The 23,335-nt window shown below is 44.3% G+C and overlaps 1 protein-coding gene across 1 annotated transcript in view; it reads right to left on the bottom strand.

Annotated features, from left to right (window-relative positions):
- LOC119441887 (sorting nexin-13) overlaps positions 1–19,416 on the bottom strand; it is a 73,048-nt gene extending 53,632 nt beyond the window's left edge. The window contains exons 1-9 of the mRNA XM_049661699.1: positions 18,998–19,416; positions 18,804–18,916; positions 15,833–15,941; positions 13,625–13,714; positions 13,340–13,461; positions 9,995–10,110; positions 6,475–6,585; positions 5,826–5,914; positions 2,484–2,567 (exon numbers count right to left, since the gene is read on the bottom strand). Coding sequence (XP_049517656.1) covers positions 2,484–2,567; positions 5,826–5,914; positions 6,475–6,585; positions 9,995–10,110; positions 13,340–13,461; positions 13,625–13,714; positions 15,833–15,941; positions 18,804–18,916; positions 18,998–19,171 — 1,008 coding nt within the window. The 5' untranslated portion in view covers positions 19,172–19,416. The remainder of the gene's footprint in view (positions 1–2,483; positions 2,568–5,825; positions 5,915–6,474; positions 6,586–9,994; positions 10,111–13,339; positions 13,462–13,624; positions 13,715–15,832; positions 15,942–18,803; positions 18,917–18,997) is intronic.
- Between the last annotated feature and the right edge of the window lie 3,919 nt (positions 19,417–23,335).

Raw genomic sequence — 23,335 nt, 5'->3', positions numbered from 1 at the left:
CGTGCTAGAGAACGGTTGTTATGAATCAATTTTCGACCCGCGTCAGTTGATACGAATAAATGCCGCCCCACCGACAGCTGCGACAGAGAATAGCGCCCAGTCACGCGCGTTTTCCCTTTCTCTTTTGGTGCGGAGGCGGCGCCGGACAGCGCGGAAGCCGCGACTGGGCGCGAAGAGTTTTAAGCGGCGGCGCTTTTGCTGCTTCTGTGCTTTTCCTTGTGTCTCTTCGCTCGCTGCGGCGGCCGCGCTTCCCCACGTGCGGCCGCCGCAGCAAGCGAAGTTCGTGCGGTCTATCGCTTCAACAGGAAACTGAGCGGCGTAAGCACAGCCCATACAAAGGTCAGAGCCGTGTGGAGATCGCTTTCAAGATACGGTGCACGCGACAATGGTGACAGCCGGCACAGGCGCAAAGTACAAGGACGCATTTGTTGGTAGAGTAGAAGCCAGCCCCCCCCCCCCCCCCCACTGCCTCCCCTCCCTCCCACGCTACCTTCCCGCTTTGCTCCTTTCGCATGGGAGATTGCGTCGCCAGTTACCCTTGCGCTCGGTTGCAAGATACGCATTTGGTGCCGTAGCACAGCGTCGCCACGCTCCCCCCCCCCCTTCCCCTTCCATACCCCCCCTGCCTTTCGCGCGACGGAAGTCCGTTTTCTCTCCGCTGTGCGTTCGCTGTCCGTGAAGGTGCGCGGCGACGACTTTATCGCCCTTGGACTCATGCTCCACGTCTCATGCTCCTCCTCCGCATCACCCTCGTTGATCTCCTCACCCATCAGTGGGCGCACCTCGTTGAGAAGCGTGCTCGCTACCGCCCTTGTTGGCGAGATTTTCCCGCGGAAGCTGGATTATAACCGGTATTTCGTCTCACGCGGCTGCACTGTATGCGCATACGTGGAGTTCAATAATAAGGTAAACGGGAGTCGGAAAAGGCCGCGTTGTAGCCAGTTCTGCACTATAAACGGTTACGTTATAAGTGGTCTATACTGTAAATGACTATAACGTGCGTGTGCCTGAGTGAGTTCACCTATGACTCTTTAATTTAGCTAGTTTTAATTGTGTTTCGATGATACGAATTTCGACTAATACGAATATTTTTCGTGACCCCGTGAGATTCGTATAATCGAGATTCCACTGTAGTCACTTAGCTCATTTTTAAGCTGATGGAGTTATTTTTGGCGTTTTTGTGAGCACATGCCTCGCCGTCCGACCCGCGGGAGTTGGAAGGAGTGATGTCACGACACCCTCGTTTGATAGCCAGCCGGCCGGCCGCGGCCATTCGAAGCGTGCCGATGCCGCCATCGCGAGCATGGATTCGAGTTCTGGGCCTCTACCAGCGATGAGTACACGTCTGAAGACGAGGACCATTCCAACTTGGCAAGAAATATTACCTCTTATGGTTACGAGCCTTCCGCGTCAAGCGACGAAGAAAGAGCAGGCGGCCGTGGAAGTGCCGGTCAGGTTTTCACGAACCGTAGCGTGAAGATTTCACTCCGCACCAGACACTTGTGCAAGAACTATTTGTCATTTCCTCTGTAAACTTGCTTTTTCAAAAGCGCACGCAGGCGAGGCAGCTGCGGGGTACTTCAGCACTGCGTGGATGACTGAATAGTGGTTTATGCCGTCGGCGTGAGCAACCGCTGTGAGGTATCAGTACCTCCGAGACTCTCACGTCCACTTCGCCAGCCGCACGACAGATGGCAGCACCTGTCTGGCGTTCTCCCCAGTTTTTCCCGCATTTAGCCTGTTTCCCGCTTTTAGCCATTGCTATATTAGTTTCCCACTTTGGACACATAGACAGTGGACGCGCGTTTGATTCGGGGGCATGTTAGAAACGTGCCGATACTGCCAAATGAATCAGCAGTGTGCTCAGGCACTTTTTCTGCATCTTGTTCAATTCGACCCATCAGATAATTCAAGCAATTTTGACGGTCCTGCCAGGGTCAAATTAACTGAGGTCGACTGTATCACGTGCACTGCTTCAAGCCAGTTAGCAAACAAAAATAAAGGGCCAGCAATAGCACTGCTATGACTTGTCACTATGATTACACATGTTGCCATGGTAATCTTACAGCTCAAAGCCAGGCAGGGCAACAAATTCCACTGTTAATGCTGCCACAGGGGTACTGCTTTAGTGGCCCCTTGTATTTTGTGTAAGTTTCTATCTCAAGAAGAAATGGGGCATTTTGAAGAAGAATTGAAACAATTGAAAGAAATACATTATTTTTTAAGGCTATCGTATTGCTTACAGAAGCTGTTTTTGGCAAAAGTGACTGTGCACAAATTACATATAACATATGCTTAGTACTAACTATGCACTGCACTTCAGCACCAACCAAATGACAACAACCAGTAATAATTATCGTTGTGGCAGTAGTGGATGTTGTGAAGAGCACTACCGCTGCTTAGTTTTATGCTTTCACGTGAGAAAAGCTTTAAAAAAAAAGGTCATATTTGCTTATGCCTTACAGAGAAAGCACGTCACTTACCATCCAGACAATGCTTTGATTTACATAGTCAGGGTCTGAGACAAGGTCTATCACAGGCAGCAGCACTGTGTTCACAAGAAGCTCCTGAAAAACGGAAAAAAAAAAAATGCAGATAAGCACTAGCACAGGTAAGAAAGTAGGGTTGGCGTGAACACCATTTAACAAACGTTACTGCATTTAGTCACACAACAGAAACCTGCATAATGAATGCTGCTTCCAGATTGGCAACTGAAAATATTTTTTTTCCCCCTCTATATTAGTAATCAAAATTCAGAATCTCGTACCCTGTCTCACACAATGGTTGAAACCTCCAATGCGGTGCTGAAAGCTGTTGTCTGTGTCTCAATTACAGTTAAAACTGCTTATAACGAACCTCCATATAACGAATTCCTGGATATAACGAAGTTTTCTATTCCCCGGCGTTACTCCATAGAAGCACATGTATTTGAGACCTCTACGTAACGAAGTGGCGGCGGGAGACCCCCTCGAAATAACGAATTTTCCCCGCCGACAACCTAGAGATTTCGACCCAAATTTCGTCATTTTTGCGCGAGCAGCAACCGGAAGCACCTTCTCCACCGCAACGGAATGCGAAGCGGCGGCGTCGTGCTTGGCGCGCTCGAATTCACGGCGACTGCGAGGCGAGAGCGAATGCACGTGTGCGTGCAGGCGAGCGTGCGCGAAGCGGGCCTGCATCCCTCGGCCCGGCGATCTTGCCGCCGCGGGCATGACCTTTCCCCCTCCCTTCATTCAAATCTGATCCCCTCGCTTGCTGCAGCTAGCCTAGCCCGCCAAGCCGGCACTCTCGTTTTCCAGTTGATGTTGCCGAAGGAAAAAAAAAAACGTTTTTTTTTCAACGCGCTGGCAGCACCACTCTTTGGTTACGGCCCAAGTATCTGCGCTTCACTTGACTAACCTGACACTAGGTGACACTATACGATGCTACGACGCCATCGTGTCACTCGCTCTTCATTTCCGACGCCTCGAGCATGTGCGAAACGACACGCGTCCACGCATCCAGTACGTGTGCTTAGGCATTAGTCTACCAATTTAGTTAAACAGCGAATGTTTACAAGTTTATACGTCCGATAAAACTACTATCCTTACTTCGTATAACTGTCTGCTAATTTGCTGTCACAATCGATGCTTCGCCTTTTGGGAGAAACTGGGACTTTTTTGTTCATCGCAACTTTAGTCTATTGGGAGTAAATCTTGAGCGATAGTTGTATTTCTGTATGAAAGCACGAGGTGCGCGGTACTGTAAAGGATCTTTTTCCTCTCTTTTGGTCACGGAAAACGGGTGAACGTTACAATCGAGGGCGTGTTAGAATCGAGTAAATACCGGTAACCGTTTCTTTTCCGAATTTTCATGCCAAACCTGCATATAACGAAATCCTCTTTATAATAAAGTTTTTCGGGAATTTGTCAATTTCGTTATATTCCGGTTTAACTGTAATGGTTATAATGGCAGGCCCACAACCAGACACCATCCATTTCCACTTGAAAGCATAATTTTATTTATGGGCACATTTAGACAAAACTTGCATCACTCATGTATTTTACATGCTGCTTTCAAATATGCAATTGATCTTTTATTGCAACAGGAAAACTTTAAAATATTAAGAAATTTATGTTTTTTGTGTTGGCTAGTTTGGAGGTGAGCTCTTCATGAAATGATGGTTGGTATGAAGGAGACTGGCGTATCAAATGATCTCAAATGAGTAGAGTTGGAAGTGCTGCAAGAATGAAAGTTCTAGGCTGCTTTGGGCGAAAGTTACTGTCACACTTTTTAAAGTAATAACCCACAGTACCTCACAGAAAAAATTATTACTTCATGAAAATTATTGTAATAATATTAGTTCATATTGTAGGTCTACTTCACTCTGTTTTGTCTATCTTTTTGCCAAAAGGAAAAAGAATTACTGTGGTAGGATAAGTAGAACAAGAGATATTGTCACTCCAAAAGTGCGGCACCATCAGAAATGCTGTTTTGAGAAAACATTGAAAGACATTTGTTGACATGTTCATGATGATTATGGCAAAGGATTATACATAGGTCCGCCCAATCAAGAAAAGATAAAGAACTCCACAACAACCTAGAGCAAATGAACATGAAAAGGTTTCTGGGCTAATTCTCGGCCCGAAAAGGCAATGTGTCCCTTGAAACAATGTAATAACCATTGTGCAGTGCAGTGGAATGATACTTCAACAACTTGGCAAAATTCATGAAAATGTGATTGATTTGGGAAGGCGGGTCTCACTGAGGAAGAGAGATAGCAGCCTTGCTATTTCTGCTGTTGCCTCTGACATTGTAGTAGCACCGCTGTGATCTCTAAGTTCACTTACATGGTCCACCTCAACTCGGCACAGCACTGCTGTCAGACTCTGTAAAATTGGGTTCGTGTAAATGCGAGAGATTTCAATCAGAATGACCTTGCTGGACTTGACAAATACTGACCCGTCGAGTTGGCATATGCCAATCTAAACCAGTGCTGCTATTTCGTGTAGTATGAGCAATTATGTATGAATGAGACGACGAAGCTGAAATAGGAATTTCAATGTGTTTTACATCTGCCAAACCAGAAATATTGCTGTGGCAATACTGCTATGCCTCACAAAAAACGCTTAACCTTACATTCGGCCTCACAACACTTGAAACAACGAAGCTGGGCAATCATAGCCCAGCATTTTCCGGAAGTGCACGCAAACTTTTAATCTTCTTACTCATGATGATGATAATTTCTTTTCGTGTGTCTCGGACTTTCGGCCATCACTGTTCGTTGCATAGCGCAGCTTGCTACACCGACACCGCGTTTCAATGCCGACAACGCGTTCCAGGAGACCCGCTCCGTGAATGCATCTCTCTCTCTTTCACTCTCATAGTGCGCAAAATTTCTTCACCTCGCAGAGCACGAGCGTACGAACGCGCCAGCTGCGGATGAAGACGACGACGCTCGAACGCAATCACATGGTTCGCATAAATGCAGGTTCTGCAAGTGTGGTTGTATAGCCTAGTGGTTACGACGCTCGCTTTGGGACCACGGGTACGTGGGTTTGAATCACGCCTCGGCAAGAAAGTTTCTTTTCTTTTCTTTCTTGGTAGTTTCTTGATACGCACCACAAATTACGGCCGGCTTAAACAGCTTCGGAACCCAAAGCACACTCGGAACCCAAAGTTCCGAGTGTGCTTTGCTGACTCACAGCTGCCATGTGCACAGTGCAAGGAAATTCTAGTTTCCTGTGCCTTCTATAAAATTTCAGTGAGCAGTCGCACACCAACCTGTCAAATTTTTTTGAGTTTCCAGCCGGCGAAATGATACAAAGCAACTGCTGGTAACTTACTCGTAGGAATATCCTCATGACTTTATTTTGGAAGTCTTCCGGAGGCAAAACCAAGTAAAGAAGCACTTCTCCGACTTGTTGGAGGTACTCTGAAATGTTGGGCAGGAGAAATGAGCAGAGAGTTTACATAAAACTTGGCAAAAGACTGACCAGCAAGAAAAAAAAAAATTGTTTTTTGTTTTTACAGAACCACTGCTACATGCAGGAAGCTCACATATTTAACATAAACATTTTTACGTAACTTTTTTTTTTAGTGCCTGAGGAAATTTTCGCATACCCAACTGCGAATGCAACAGCTATAAAACAGACCTTACCCATTTTAACTCATGTCATGCTAATTAGACGCAGCATACATGAGGTTGCTGTAACCGTTTACTCCGAATAAGCAAGCTGCGAAACAGACATATGCACTTCATAAAATATTCACCATCCCAACCCCCCCCTTCAATAGCGTTAAAAACAATATGAATTTAGGAAACAGCAATTTCTGGTAAACGAAACATTACAGAGTGCTGTACTTGGTATACAATGATCACCCTGAAGAATCATTTCTTTCACTTGGATGGAAAGAAATGTACTGCTCGAGTTGCAGGAGCCGAATAGCACAGTTGTATATGGACTTTAATATGCAAACACAATTTCTTCTCACCCATTTCCCGCTCTTTTGAAATGCAGACTAGATCACGGCACATGCTACGCTCCATGGTAGTTTCTAAACTGAAGAACAATGTAAGCAAATCTGGGGCTTTTCCTCCGAAATCTGGAAATATAGTACAAAAGAGAGAAAAATAAATGCAGATGAATTAATGCGTATCATAACAAGGTGTACTGGATATAAAATAGGAGCTCCCAAGACTGAGTTCAGAGAAAATGCACAGTTCTGCAGCTGGCATGATTGCATTTTGCATACAGCTTGTAACTTGATGCAAACACATAACTGAATTAACATCTATGGTAAGAGCCCGCAGAGGACATGGATGATATTTTGTTTTTGAGTGCACAGTGAAGCTCTAAAGAACAAACTAAAAATTAAAATGCCTATAGTAATATGCATGTATTAAATATTTCCAAATTACATGCTGTAGAAACAGCTGCCGTTTCATTTAAGATAGCACAAACAAAATTGCGGGACTGATTCTAGAGCTGGTTCCCCATGTTTACTTTGGTTTAATAGTTTTGCCGTCATAGCCAGAAAAGTGTGTGATTGGAAGCATCCTTTGATAGATGGTGGTGTCAGAGGCAGAAGAAACATCTGAGAGCCTCTAATCTAAATGAACAGTGAGAATCCTCAACTTGCACTCAAACTTCAGTGTGCAGATGCCAAGACATGGCTGCCACAGTGGGGCTAAAGCTAACGACCTCAACCAGCACAGTTCAGAAGTGTACAGATAGAGCCGGCGCCTTATTCAAATGAATCCCAATAACAGACCTACTTAATTATTCTTTAGACTGTCGAATTTCCGACTCTAGCACCATGCTCTTTAAAAATATCCAAGAGTCACAATGACTTTTGGATAATAAAAGATGGCTAGGCTACATCACACCACGTCAAGTTCTGAAGCAGTACCTGCGATAAGTATGTTCTTAAAGAGCTTGAATGGCTAGACTAATACTGCATTAGCTATGCCCCAAACTAAAACAACGTCTTGGGTCTTAGCATTTTTTTAAAGACCATACGATCATATTCATTGTTGGGATAACTGCTACTACAGATATCAACACTTGTAGCTAAAGCAGTCGCTCTTTTGTAATACCAAGAGATTGATATAATCTTGATTAGTTAAAAAAAATCTATCTTCTAGTGCTGCATTATTTCATGAGTTGTTTTGTTCTTCATATTCATTTGTCCTATAATGTTCACCTCACCGAATCATGCTCTTTAAAAAATACGTCTTATTTTTTTCCTGCACACACTCAATATTGTATTTACATGACCTATAATGTCACCACTTTTCTTTAAAAAATATGAGCCTATTCAAGTTTGAGGATGTGATTCACAGATTTCACAGCTGCAGGCACATGATGTCACCTTTGACGAGCAGTTACAGGATAAAATATACCAAATGCACAAATAGGAAGTAGTACAGTAAAAGCTCGATGATACGAATCTCACGGGGTCACGAAAAATATTCGTATTAGCCGAAATTCGTATCATCGAAACACAATTAAAACTACTGTCGAATCTCGATAATTCGAACTCGAAGGGGCCCGAAAATTTGTTCGAATTAAAAGGACGTATTTTTGAAGTATTCGTGCACCATAGCACGATGCACGAACGGTGCGAGTCGTGAAATATCGCGGCGCGCAAGCGCATAGCAAGCGCGGGCCACGAAACTGCCCACGCCGGCTAACGGTCGCTTCCCGATAACGACAGAAAACAAAGCTTCAGGGAGCGAGCGGGCGGCGCCGGCACACGGGTGCGCGCGGAGACCGTCGAAGGTGAGGGAGGAGGGCGGCAGGAAAGCGGATTTGGCCGCGTCAACTCCGCCGCTTCGGTGGCTCCCCTCGCCCTCCCTCTCAACTCCCTCGTAGCTCTCTCACCTTCGACTCCGTGCGCGCCCGCCGCCGTGCTGGCGCCAGCTTACTTTAGCCGCCCCCTGAAGTTTCGTTTTCTGCCGTTATCGAGAAGCGAGCGTTTGCGGGCGTGGCAGTTTCGTTGGCCCGACTGTGCCTCCGCTGCTGCTTCCCTCTGCGCTGCTGCCGCAGCGTGCAAGGTCAACATGTGACTAGAAAATAGAGAAGGGTTCACTGCCATTTTATCCGCGTGGCTGAGACGTCGGCACTAGTGTGTGCTAGAATACGGTTGTCTAGAACACTCTAGTCGGCACGTACACGCTTGTTCCGGCGCGATGCAGAAATGGCGACCTTGCAATTTGAGAGAGGGTGAAATTTCCGCCGCGGGTTTTTTTTTTTCCCCCGTTCCTTCGCGCGCGGCATTGAGGGGTCTCTATCGCGGTGTCGGAGCAATGCCGGTCGGAGGCGCCGCCGCGTGATTTGGCGCGCTGCTAAGAGCATTGTCGGTGCGTGGTATGTTCGAAATAAGCGCGTTCGAGTTCGCTTGCTTCGCGTTGACGTTGAACGAAAGCACGTTTTTCATGATAGTCTCGCTGTGCAACAATTGTGCTCAGTGTTGACGTTGCGAGGCCTAGCTCCTTATCCAACTCCGTCCGCTTCCTCTTGGGATCCTCATCGACCTTTCGAAGAATGTCTAATTTCTCTTTAAAGGAGCGTGCTTTCCGCTTGCGAGACATAGCTCGCTGCGACTAGGCAAAATGGCGCAAACACGAAGAACGCGGCCCGAAGCGCAGCAGCCACTCCATCTGACGGCTCGCAGAAAAGGAGGAGAAGTACAAAAGCACCAAAAGCGCCACTGCTTCAAACTCTTCGCGCCCAGTCACGGAGTCCGCGCGGTCCGGCGCTGCGCCTCCGCACCAAAAGAGAAGGAGAGAAAGCGCGTGACTGCGCGCTGTTCTCTTTCGCGGCCGTCGGTGGGGCGGCGTTTATTCGTATCATCCGACGCAGGCTGAAAATCGATTCGTAACAACCGTTCTCTAGCACGTTGCAAAGTAATGGGGCTCGGCCGGGACCACAGAAAAATTCGTATCATCCGGAAATTCGTATTAGCCGTGATCGTATCATCGAGCTTTTACTGTATCAGCTAACAGTGACTGGTTGCACCAACCCAGCATCTTTGTGGCAGATGACAACCAGATTAGTGGTTGCATGAAAGGATTATAGTACTAAACTCAACTCGTTATCTTATTGAAACTGCTGCATTTCAAGTGAACTGTACTAAATCAAGATAGAGGTGGTGTGTTATGTGAGGAACTAAGTGCAAGAGTAATAATACGAGCTTCGATGCATCACAAAATCATGCAAACAATTTGCAACTCTCGTCGTAGGTAAGAAAGAACCTTGTTTCACTTTATTACACATTTTTCCTGGACGGCTTACAATCAAGGTAAAACTCCTGACATTCAGGTTTCTGGGTTTCGTCTTGTATTTGAAGTCAGCTTAGAATCAAGCAGGCACAAAGAGGAGCCTTCCTATCACCATAAACACCTCTGAAAGACAGCATAGCTATGCATGCTCTGGTATGAATGCAGCCTTTATGAAACGTGCATTCCTGCTTGGTTTAAATAGGCAAGCGAACGAGGATGCCGTCTCACCATCATCTTTCTTAAGCTTGAGCCTAGTCTGCGCTTGGCGAAACAGGCGCAGATGGGATGCAAAATCGTCGACTAGTTGAATGGTGAGGTACTGGACCCAATCCACCCCTTTGGCCCTGCAAACAATGCAACGAACTCAAGTCAGGTGCAGTTTACTAAAAAAACATGCTTGGCAGAAACTTGCAAGTGTCAATTTAAAAAAAAAAAAAAGCAGAGAGATAATATATGACAGCAAATCTCTATGCAAAACACAATGGAGCATACATTAGGCTCCACTTATTACGTTCTATGTCAATAGTCTATAAATTCCTTCTTCATTTTGTGTTAAGGACTCCACTACCCTGTTTCCTGCTCCAAAACGTACTTTAGAAAAACAAATTTCTGGAGAAAAATTTTTATCCTCCTAGGATTTCCTGAGTGACTGCCCCGATAAGCAGGGCTATCGAAATGGAATAGTGTGGCAAAGATGAAATGGCCCAAAAGAGCTCTGTGTGATACAAAAGGAGCTTAAGTCACAAACAGTGACGTGCACAAAGAAAAAAAGCTTTTGAGAAGCGAAAAAGACAAAAAAAAAAAAAGCTTAAATCTTCATAACTATACTACTGCATCTGCGATGATCTTGCTCAATAAAAAGAACATTCAGTGCTCTAAAATTGACAGAAGATCTTTATTATCCCAAAAAGCTGAGCAAGTTGTTAAGGCTTTCATGCTTAAAAACCAGTGAAATAGGACACAGATAAATGAAAAGGAACATGTGCACACAACACGAGCATTGAACAAGGCTCACTTTGTATGTGTTCCTTTTCTTTTGTCTGTGTCCTTTTGTGACAGACACTTTTGTGACACTGACAGAAAACTTTGGCTTGCTTTTAGTTCTTTACTGGATAGCTGTCGACCCAGTAATTCCATGGAGCCTCAAGTCCTTGAGAGCAAACAAATAATTATGTTACCGTTTATTGTGACCAATTCAAAACACGCAAAGTGCAGCCTGGTTTTGGACGTGAATGTGGAGACGCATCACCGAATGTTAATGTGGCAATCTTGTAGGACAAAATGCCACTGAAGTGTACACACAAACTATGACCGCACTGCCGAAAGCAGAATCGATTCAGCACCTGACGGGACAAGAGGGGAGAGCGGGTTCTCCTGTTTCCAAGCCAATTTAGCAGCTTTCCGTGACATGCCACATTGGGTTGACTGGCACGTTCTTGAGTTATTTGTGATACCCCATGATCACCACTACTACTTTCAGTGATGCGAATAGTCTCCATTGTCACGCGCATTTGGCGCATTCTGAATGAGCTGCATAAGAGGTGCTGCAATATAGTTTGTGGTGCTCTCAAGGAATTGAGGCATCATACTGTAATTATGGAGTCGGCAGGGCAGATACCTAAAGAAGTCAGAAAAGTGAGATATGAAATTTTGACTACTAGCTAATTATATTTTAGCATATCAAAACTGACATGCATAGTTTTCAGCAATTCACACTGACAACAAAATTAATTTGCTTGTTACAACAATTTAGTGACAGCTGTAAACTGTATTTGGAATTGACTGATTTAAAAAAAATTCATTTGAATTTTCTCTGGAAACAATTTTGGGCAGAGTGTTAAATAAATGATATACAGTCAAACCTCGATATAACGAAGTTGTACTTGGAGCGAAAAACTTCGTTATATCGAGAATTTAATTATATCGAGGTTTCGTTAATTCAATATAACTAAGATAGGGCAATAAAAATAGTTTGTTACATCGCGAGTTTCGTTAAATCAAGATTTGACTAACAGAAAACAACATAAAACAGAACAATTTAAATCAGCCATGTGAACCGGCCTTCTTATTTACGAGGGCGGTCCGATAAGTACTTAGCCTTCAAAAGAAAAACGAAAATTTTGGAATGGTGTCGATTTATTTCTCAACATAGTCCCCTTTCAACTCTATACACTTGACCCAGCGATCCTCCAACTTCTTGATCCCGTCAGAAAAATACGTTTTCTCCTGAGCTGCAAAGTAGGCTTCTGTGGTGGCGATAACTTCTTCATTCGACTCAAATTTTTGTATGGCGAGTGACTTTTTCAAGTTGGGAAACAAGAAAAAATCACTCGGGGCCAAATCTGGAGAATACGCTGGATGGGGCACCACTTCGTAGCCCAGTTTGACCAACTTGGCCGTGACGACTGTGCAGGTGTGAGCTGGCGCGTTGTCATGGTGGAAGAGCACCTTTTTCTTCACCAAATGTGGCCGTTTTTTAGCAATTCGGCGTCAAATCGGCCCAGTAATTCGGCGTAGTAGGGTCCTGTCACCGTTTTGCCCTTCTCAAGGTAGTCGACGAAGATCACACCTTGAGAATGCCAAAAAATGGTGGCCATCACCTTCCCGGCCGATGTGACAGTCTTCGCCTTCTTCGGAGCAGGTTCTCCGGGTGCAGTCCACTGTTTCGACTGTTCTTTGGTCTCTGGTGTGTACCAGTGGATCCATGTTTCGTCGACGGTCACAAAACAACGCAGGAACTCCTTCGGATTACGCTTAAACAGCTCCAAACACTGCTCTGAAGTGGTCTCACGGACGCGCTTGTTGTCCGGAGTGAGCAAACGCGGCACCCATCGCGCCGACAGCTTTCTCATGCCCAAAATTTCCTGCAGGATATGACCCACGCGGTCTTTTGAGATGCCTACTGTCTCAGCTATCTCGTGCGCCTTCAGTCGGCGGTCTGCCAATACGAGGTCGTGGATTTTTGCCACGTTATCGGCCGTGGTAGCCGTTTACGGGGCCCCTGGACGAGGCTCATCAAAAACCAACGTGCGACCACGTTTAAACTCGTTGAACCAATTTTTGACGGTTGCCATCGAAGGAGAAGACTCACCGTAGACGGCATCCAGTCGCTCTTTGATTTCGCTGCGCGATTTCCCTTCCACAAACAAGAATCGAATCACCGACCGATATTGCTCTTTTCCATTTTTTTTTAACGGACCCACGAAAAATCACCTGCTTCCTCTATCTCAAGCGGCCAAAAACAAAACCGCGAGCCCGATTCAACTGGACCTTTGCATGTGTCCCTCTAAGAGAGTGTACTCAACGTCAGTATATGTCTCATGCGATAGCGTCGCGCTCTCGCGGTGAGGCTAAGTACTTATTGGACCGCCCTCGTATAATAGTAATAATAACTTAAAGGAAATAATGATTTTTAAATAGGGCTTTGCAAAAAACATGCTTGTTCTGACATTAAAACTGAAAATGTGCACCACGTTCTGACACCACAAGTTTCAACACTACCCCAGACAAGCACAGGAGCCTAGCATTCAAAATGTATTACAAAGAAAACCCTTTGAGTTAAATGCACATTACCTCATTGACAGATTAACAATCACTTGGTGAACAAGATCTCGGATGTGGTCCGTGAAAGCCTCATCATTGGACAGGTCAAGATACCAGTTGTATATGTAGTCCCGCAGAATGTAGTTCAAAACCTAGAAAGAAAACAGCCAACACAATGTCACATGAATTCCTACTTGCACAGATTTGATAATAAACTTTGTGTGCCATTTAGTCAACCAGATACTGCCCACCTTATAAGGAACATTTATAACAAAAAGCAAGTGAAAAATGAGTCGAAAATGCCGAAATTCATACCTCTGATAATGGGTCATCTATGGCTGGGTGCCCGGTCAAATACCGTACATAGCGAGTCTTCTTCGGTGGTTTTAGAATGGCTGTTGTAATCTAAATGAGAAAATTAAATGAAAAACGCCTACTAAGCAGCATTAACAAAAATCACAAGGCTAAACAGTACACACAACTCAGCACTGAAAATTCAGCAAATCGAACCTCTTCAAACTATATTTATGACTCTAAAGGAACACCAGAAAAGCCTGTGAACGTTCGTCGTAGTTTCTACATCCCAACATCCATCTGTGCTATGAAGGATGCCATAGCAGAGGGCTGTACAAGCTCCCATGAGAATTATGGGTAGTACATGGATTAGTCAAATCCATACACTTTTGGCTTGAGACATTCTGGTCCTTTTAATTGTCAGCCATCTTTCTATATTTCCAAGCAATCGCAGTTTCCCAAACACAACAAGGCATTAACTCTTTGCACACATGCGTAATCGTTGCAAATTGCCACATTTGTAACTCAATATCTTGTTGCAAATGATCAATTTGCAAGGCCATAAAGCCATATGAAGCTAGGAGGACAAATGTGGGCAAATCCATGTACTGTAAATCATTCCCATGCTAGCTGAACTGCCATACCTGCACTTCCTGTAGACAGCGGCATCAGAGCTCTCTCTAGTAACTTTTTTGTAGAAACCTCTATGGTCAGCATGGCGAGAAATGAAAGCTCACAGCCACACACTTTGGAGCAGACCATCACAGCCATGGAGTTGCTGCAGATGATACTACTTCTGTCACACTAGGCAGTAGTTTTACCGTGAGCTTGCAACACTTCAATAAAAAGGAAGCAAGACAAAACAAGAGAGACATATCTTTTGGTTGGAAAACAATGCACAATGGCTTGACAGTGATGAGACTTGGTTTCAAGCAGTTTACCACCCACTTCATTGTCAAGGACTTCCATCAATGCATAACAGCTTGAGCTCAAAGCGCTGTGTGACGGAAAGCCCTTCAGCAGGTTGCTGATGCAGCACTTGCTGGAGACCCCCCTTAAATCATCCCTGCATGTATGAGCCCAAACTGTAGGTATTTTTGGCTAGAAATGCTATGGCTGCTTCTCTAGTCAACCATGTCATGCCAAAGCAGACAGCAATGCCCACAGGTAGCCTTAACCCTTTATGGATGAGTGTTGCCACAGGCAACATACCAGAAATTTTTTTTTTATTGCAAAGTTTCGGTACAGAGTATGAAGGGTTCTGGCTAAATGTCTTCGGCCAACACTGAATGACAGGCAGCAAGCATCATTTGTTGGTTTAGAGCAGGGACACAGGACAAGGAAAAAGAAGCTTGGCACACGACTCACTCTCTTTTGAAAGCACAGTCGAAGGAGGCAGATTGATCAATATCTCCGGCTGCAGTGTTATCACATACCAAATGTCCCATGCAACTTGTGTCAAAATTTAAAGATATGCAAGTGCCACACAGCTGGACAAAACCAAGGTAATGTTTGGCATTGCTTGGAACAAGTCGGAGCATTTTTTGTATTTTGCCTAATAACATCATCATCATCAGCCTATATTTATGTCCACTGCAGGACGAAGGCCTCTCCCTGCGATCTCCAATTACCCCTGTCTTGTGCTAGCTGATTCCAACTTGCACCTGCAAATTTCCTAACTTCATCACCCCACCTATTTTTCTGCCGTCCTCGACTGCGCTTCCCTTCTCTTGGCATCCATTCTGTAACTCTAATGGTCCACATAATTATCATTAATTAATGCCCCACCTATTTTTCTGCCGTCCTCGACTGCGCTTCCCTTCTCTTGGCATCCATTCTGTAACTCTAATGGTCCACATAATTATCATTAATTAATGAACTGCTCGAATATCATAATCAGAGCAAGAGTTTCAATTAGAAAATTGTAGACCATTCTGAAAATTCCCAATAGAGTTTTCTGTTACTCAATACATGCCACATAAAAGTTTTTTTTCAAGCCTGAAAGAAAGCCCGCAACAGACAATAGAAGTGCTGCGTGACTAGTCGCACAGAGCTTTTACCGACGTTTATAGTGCACTAAAAGTGTGATCTACCGATCCAGATTAACTCCTTTAAATGTGTGCAGTGAATTTGACGTGCAGAAATTTTCGCCAGTCAAGCTTAACCAAACATAGCCCAAGCGAGTGCATTTACAGAATTGTTAAGGAGAATAGCAAACCACAAGCTTACTTGAGGAAGGCCTTTGATGCAGTGGTTTTCAGGAATGTGTGGTGAAGCAGGGTCATAGGATGGCTCTAGCTGTTGCCGATACTCCATCAGGTAGCCCATAAATATGATGCTTAAAAATGAACAAAGCAATGTATGCAATGAGCTCTGGTGAAGCTAAAGCAACAAGGAATATCTCAGAGCAGCTAGGAGTATTACTTGGGACAACCTAAAAGCCTTTAACTAAGCATGGGGGCTGGAATGAACGAGCTTAAGTTATTCACCACAGTTCCATGACAATACTGCGCCTCTAAGTGAAACATGATACCAATACCTTTACGAACACAATTATGGCAACAACAGACACACGACCAGGTTCCAAAAAGCTAATGGTACTGAAGCGGCTTTGCTTCCATAATGGTGCCTCAAAGGCAAGTAGGGTGATTATATTCGTATAGTAGCATCTGACAGCACTGCCTTCTGCAACAGCAATGAATAAATGAAAGAGAAGCAGAACAAACAGAAAACAACAAGATTTTGTTAGCCCACCACCATCGAAACGCAGCTGCAGTGGCAAGGATCCAAAAGTTATAACCATAGAACCATCACAGCAAGTGCGAGGTCAGACCTTGCATACATGGCAATATATTTAGGTACACTTGACTAGGCAGCGGAGCAACGTAAAACAATTAAGAGTTTTATTTACGTAAGTAGCTTCTACAGCAAATGATGTTTCCTGGAGATGAACCTGAGGACAAGCTGATAATGATGGCTTTTCCTGTGGCAAGTTTTAACAGTTTCAGATTGCAGCCTTCCTTGTTTCTCTAGAATGATTTTTGTGACATGGCAATTTCATATGTGCGCCAACACCTCAGTACAAGGGCGCTTTTGCAATTGGCCCACCAGACTACAAATGCAATGGCAAAGAAGTGAACCAGTAGCAATGCTATCAGCAGCAGAATGCCGCAGCCATTGAGAGCCACTGTACCATGTAAGCATACTAGCAGTGAAAATGTCTTGTGAGCAAGTCAAAGCAGCATTAGAGGCTGTAAATACTAATAGCCAATCCTGGTAACAGACTCAAATAGCATTAATGTGCCTGCAAAATGCACTGCCCTAAAAATGGCTCTTGACGCTATTCTCACAGAATGCATACAGCCTACTGCCAGTTTCTGACCAAGCAAACCTTAAGCCTTTCCTACTTTTTGAAAGCTCCCAGTAAGCACAGTAGCCCTCCTAAGCTAAAGTGTCTAGCGAAAAATATTGCAAAAACTGTTTCGTGCACAAAGTTTAAAGGCATTTAGACTCTTTTGAAAATTCAACAGAATGGGATCAACATTGTGTGGGAAAATAAGAATAACTTATGACATGTATAGTGACCCTAGCTCCTGTGTTTTCCCTGCACTAGACGACTTTGTCCCAGATGTCCTGTCAATATAAAACGTAAAATGAGCTAGTCCACGCTCCAACAAGCTGTCAGATATAGTACATGTAGAGGCATACCTCAAATTTAAGGGAACTTGTAAAAAGGCAGACAGACAGAGAGAGAAAACGAAAACAGAATAGTGAAATTTCCTAAACAAATGACTTAAAATTAAGGTAAAAGAGACTTCACACACAATGACAGTTCTGTCAGTAGAGGGCTAAAAAGTCTGCCTATTGATGCTATTGGCAGAATAGCTACCCTCTCGCACAAAAATTACTTTTATTTGTCGAATGTTTTATGCATTCCAATCTCTATAACATGCAAAAGTGGGCATAATTCATTTTTCATCTTATTATAGTACATATATATTAATTTTACACACATTCCTAAACAAAAGAATGAATGGCTCATAGTGTAGTGCATTGCAAACCACACAATGATTCTTAGTTTACATGTAGGGTTGTTTGTTTTCAGGTTTTAAATATTTTTCAATTCGGGGGGTAAAAATCGGGTGCCATTTTTCAAGCTGATAATGGGGAGAAATCGGGCTTTTTGTGGAACCATTCCGAAATTTGTGTTCTTTAGGTTAAATTTACAAATGTACTAAGTTATACATTACATTCGCTTTTTTTTTTTTATCGGAGGGCATCACGAGCTCCTTAACGCTAACGCGTTAAAACTAGGTGTCTGTTTCAAGCTGGTAATCGGGGGGACATCGGGGTTTTATAGCAAGTACTCTGAAGTTCGACGTTTATATGGAAATTAATAAGTAACAATGACAGTAACGAGCATTGATAACTTCAAGGAAATGAAACATTTTATTCACGGAAAGCTGGTCACAGCCTTGTTAACATGCATTATAAACTGCATGCGCAACATGTCGGTCTCCGTCCGAGACCTGTCCTATCTTTGAACGTATCTCAGCTGAGAGAATGTTCTCTCGACATCACAGCTTCCATTAGCCTAGGCACAACAATGTCAGTGCAACAATGTGAGTCAGTTACTAACTCAGAGTTATGTGTGCTCGTTGGGCGGTTGGTTGAGAGCCATGTAGCGACCGCACTGCTGCACGCAGCTTGTGCAATGAACTATAGGTCACTGGAGCTCGCTCACCCCCCCCCCCCTCCCTTTTAAGCCAACAGGATCTAACTTCGTTGTCCCGAGGCAGGGTAGCTAGTGCGTGTGCACCACAAACTCCGTGCAGCGTTAAAAAAAAAAAAAAAAGATTGGTATGTGGTTTTGGAATTCGGGGAAAAGTCGGGTTTAACCTGCTCTTCACACCATGCCATGTTAACACACCGTCATACAGTGCACCAACTATGGCAGCACAAGAACTTTCTTTTCTTTTAGCATCCTACACAATTGCATCCTGTGAATGCTCACAGGTCACTGCGGGACAAGACACCACAATGCACAACAAACTTACTGGTGCGTGGAGCACAATGAACATAAATTGTACGGTACATCACTTGTCACGCTTTTGGTAAGTGCTACTCCCGAAATAGTCAAAGGACGAGTTTCACTGCTTGTGCCATTGAGATACACAGTTACGTGAGAGTGGTTACTCACCCTAAAATTGTTACGAAAATGCAGAGCGGGAGTAAAAGGCAGGCCCAAAATCCAAATGATGACCAGAAAAGAACTATGGCCAACCCCACCCAGCCTAAGGCTCCCAGCGACATCTGGAAAACAAGCACATTATTTGTTAAACTTGAATTCATCTCATACCCAAGAGAGCAGTCTAATCGGAAAAAAGCTCAAACCTTGCACGACAAAATTACTAAATGGCTTGTACTAGTGTAAACAAAGCCATAATTTTTGTTCTTGGTAGCACAAGCATGGAGAAAAAGAAAAGGGGGTAGGTAAGTCAAGAGAAGTACTCTGTGTACAATCAGTGACATTGTGAATTGAAACTTAAATGGTGTTGACTGCCGCATAAACTAAACTACAAAGTAGAGGGAGGAATATGAAACCAACTCACGAAAGCAAGCAGACATACGGACTACACTGACCCTATTGCAAAATAAATCCTAACTAGAATATTTGAGGATGCAAATATGGATTGCTCATTTAATTCTGTAACAGATTTTTGTGGACTGTAAATAAATGTGTCAAGCTTAAATGATACTGCAGACTCCTTAGAAAGGAAGTGAAGATGATAGGATGATATTCTAGTGAGTCACCAAAGTTATATAGCGATTAAATATCAATTTATTTGATATCATAATCTCGGCTAACTGTACGTCACTCGTTTTTTTTTTTTTCGGGAAGAACTTGATCACCAGCTCAAAGCCTAAGTAAATTATTTGCTGGAGACATTGAGAGCAAGGTAAACCTATTCCTTCAGCACTGCTGACGGAAAGCGCGGTACGCAATCATTCCGTCAAACGTGGTAGTGTAACGTGCCTAGCAAGATCTGCCCACTGGAGTGAAATGGAGCCAGACTGAGTAAGCAGAGGGTTCAATTTACCCGCAGCTTAATTTTCGTTTTTCTTGGAACTACAGGAAAGAGCTGGCCGAATTACTTACCGTGACCGAAGAACATCGTGACCGAATTATTTAATCATTTTCTTTTCTTTTTCCCTTCGTTAGCTGCCTCCACCACTGGCTTTAAAAAAATGTATATTTCACCGGAGCTGAAAATAATTTCTCGAACAGGGGAAGCTCATTCATAGACTCGGACTGTGAGGTTACGGTGTTGCGCACATCCGAAACCTATTGCTGAGGCAGCTTAGGATGCCGCATTCATAACGTTTACTACACACCCATGTAAAAGGAACTGTTATGAACGCGTTGTGGCGGTAGCACGAAATAAAGATAACGAGCGGTAGAGCTGAACTTCATTGCTGGGAGGATTTCACGGCCAGCGTCGATCGAACAGCACGAAACTGCATACGCAAATGAATGAAAGGCAGGCGGCGAAAAGACGAACGCGCACCGGTAACACGTATGAGTCAGTGTCTCCTGATCTGTAAACTTCACTGCCTTGGCAAAATGTGCGGCAAGGAATAAGCCGTTGCCAACACACCGATTTGAAGCAGTAAAACATAACAAAGTTCGTTTACAACCGCAGGAAAACAGTAAAAGATGGGTGATACGCTTCGATTTATTGCTACCGTGCCAGATCTTTTGACGCAGTGCCGCAACATACAAAGTGTAGTCAAAAGTACACAACATTATGTCAGCAATGACGCCACTCACTTCGTTAATGACGGCAAAATACCGGAAAGCACGGGAAACCTATTCCGTAACGGGGCGGTAAAACAGCGACGTAGAAACCCGTAATGAGCACAGCGGCCGGTCATGAATTGACGCAGGAATTCCATGCAGTCAACAACATCACGTACAGCCTGTGCGTCTACTTACATTTAACGTCGCTCTCCCTACGTTCCGAAACTCATCAGATTGTTTTCTTCCCGGTGAACCTAGAGGAAAAACGTCATAGTTGACGGCCGATATGGAACGCACCACCACACAAGGTCAGCCATGTTGGGTTGACGAGTGCGCAAATTCCCCGTAAAGCGGCGCCCTTGGTGTCGCCCTTGCCATCTAGTGGGTACCTGAGCAACTGCTACGGCGCAAGCATGGCCTCCGAAATTTAGCAACGCACGTGCTGCACAATCTCGAAGGCAATGGCGCAACTTTTGAGCGGCTATCTACTCAGCTGGCGGATAATTGTAAAACTTGTTATTGAACGTGTTCTGGCTATGGTATATTCGAACGCAGGAAGTTTATCTTAAAACAAACATGATGGTCGAAGCATTCAAGGCACAAGAGTTGTCTGGTGCATTTGTTAAACAGGGAAAATAGTACCAGTCTAGTGCTTTTAACATTACACGCATTGCGCTTTTTATTATTTAATTTCGTGGCTAAGAGTGTGGCATGGTCTCTGGATATTATAAAGGATGACTACGGGAGGTTAAAAAAAAGCAGCGTGAGGAAGTAATATTTCAGTGACGTAACGCAACGTAACTTTAATGATCATTAACATCAATAAATAAATTATCAAGCAAATTCTTAGTGACTCCCTCACGCAGGCAGCGTTGCAGCATCACGGCTTCAACTTTGAGCACCCCAGCCGTACAAACTCCTAACTGAGATTTCCAACATGGAACCTGTATAACGCGACGTGAGAAACAGAAGTAACGATCGAATTACCGGTTAAAAAAAAGACGCCAAAAAATGAGCATAGCAAATGTTGTCTATTCATTATTAAGATATAAGCATGGTAACTTCCATATTCCAATATTTTTATTACTTTTCAAAGTAAATTCGGGGCTCCGACACACGTTGTTTTCCACTTACACTTGATATAGACCACGGCATTGCACTCCCCACTCCCCCTCCTCTATTTCCTAAAAACTGCGCGGAAAAGGAGTTGGCAGTTCTGAGTTTGTTAGACTACTGTTGTAAAATATTACGCCACTGTTACCTAGCTCTGCGGGGCCGAAATGAAATTAAAAAAAAAAAAAAACATCATTATGACGAGAAAGAACTGCCTCTATTTGCCCATACGTAATTCCCCCTCGGGGGTCTTTAAGGAAATTAAATGAAATGAAATCAAATATGGATGATGGAAGGGTCACGGTAGGGGAGGAATTAATAGCCGCTTAAAGGGGAGAATTCCTTTCAGGATGGTCATGCACCGGCGGGCACGCAGCTGCTGGGATTCTTGTTCCTGATTAGGGCTAACGCGAACCGTAACTTTCACTACACTGCATGTATTTAACGAGACAAAGTACAACAAGGAAAAAGTGGTTGTCTGCTGATCGCGAAAACGCTGTAGAGAAAACAGCCACTGTCTGCTGAGAAAGAAAGTTTAGATACGTTTTCGAACTCGTGCCGCATCGCATGCCTCGCATTATCCTTTGTCCCTACATAAAATATTACCTGTATAAAGCTTGGTTAAACACGGGCAATGCAGGAGTTGGAAATTCAAAACGATGAGCAACACGGGAACAAGCTTGGTGATAGCAGGAGCCAGCGTTTCGACAAGCTTGCTGTAAAAACTAGACTAGATCAAGGAACCATTAAATGATCTCGTTGCCTACGGCACAGTATAGGATCATACGACGAGCTCTACAAGCAGGCCTTCTCTACACGACACAAATAACCTCACGCGAAATGAACTTGGTGGGAGAAATAACGGCGGAGTTGCTCGTGCCATACCTATACGCGACAGCTTGCTTTGTATCCGATTGTAGACCTCTTCACAGTGGCTGCATCCTGCTTGCGGTGTGGAAATGCAATATGTCATCAATGCAATAAATTATTAATCAAAGCATTTTTAATTGCAACGACTACGTCAATGAAAAGTTATCTGACTCTGGTTTCTGTGGCATGCTTTCGCCAAGGCTTATTATAGCCGGGAACTTTGCTGTTTGTGGTCGTCATGGCTGCGTTGCATTCCGACATCGCTTATGCATTCAAACACACTCGCGAAGCCACTGACGGATTCGGAGGAGGCGGGAAGGGGGGGGGGGGGGGGCAGGGAGTGTAGGTCCTAGTGCAGGTGCGGCGGTGCCGGCTGAACCCCCCTCCCTTCCCCTTCATTCGCCCTTGAAAAATCTACCCTGAATCCACACCTGCATGAAGCAATATGCAATTAATACAGTTTTTATTTGACCACGCGTACTTTTACAAATAAAGGAACGTGGGGTACAGGCCATCTACGCGCACTCATCTGATGTTTGATTTGCAATATGTGAACTGGCGTGTGAAATGCAACAATATAATTAATTATTAAGTGGTCCAAATCTATGACACATCCAATTTTTATCATAAATGTCACGCGCATGTTTATATCATAGAGTTGAAGAGACGACCCGGACGAAGCTGATACATTGCGCAGTATTCTGATGGGAATATATATGTGTTATTCGAATTATCCGCTACGAATACCTTCCATCTATCCGCTGCCTCGCGATCGGCATGACGTAAGCGACTCGCCATGGAGCAGCTGATAGCAGCGCAGCGGAGGCTCGCCGTAAGCACGTGCAGGGCGGAGCCGTGTAGTACGCACCACGCGTCGCGTAGCTGATACCGGCTTATCAGCGCAACAATTGAAAGAGACGGTAAAAACAAAGACAGCCCACTCGAGC

The sequence above is a fragment of the Dermacentor silvarum genome, chromosome 2 (assembly GCF_013339745.2).
Source record: "Dermacentor silvarum isolate Dsil-2018 chromosome 2, BIME_Dsil_1.4, whole genome shotgun sequence".
NCBI lineage: Eukaryota > Metazoa > Arthropoda > Arachnida > Ixodida > Ixodidae > Dermacentor > Dermacentor silvarum.
The sequence above is the reverse complement of the archived record's forward strand: the minus strand, read 5'-3'. Positions and strand labels throughout refer to the sequence as shown.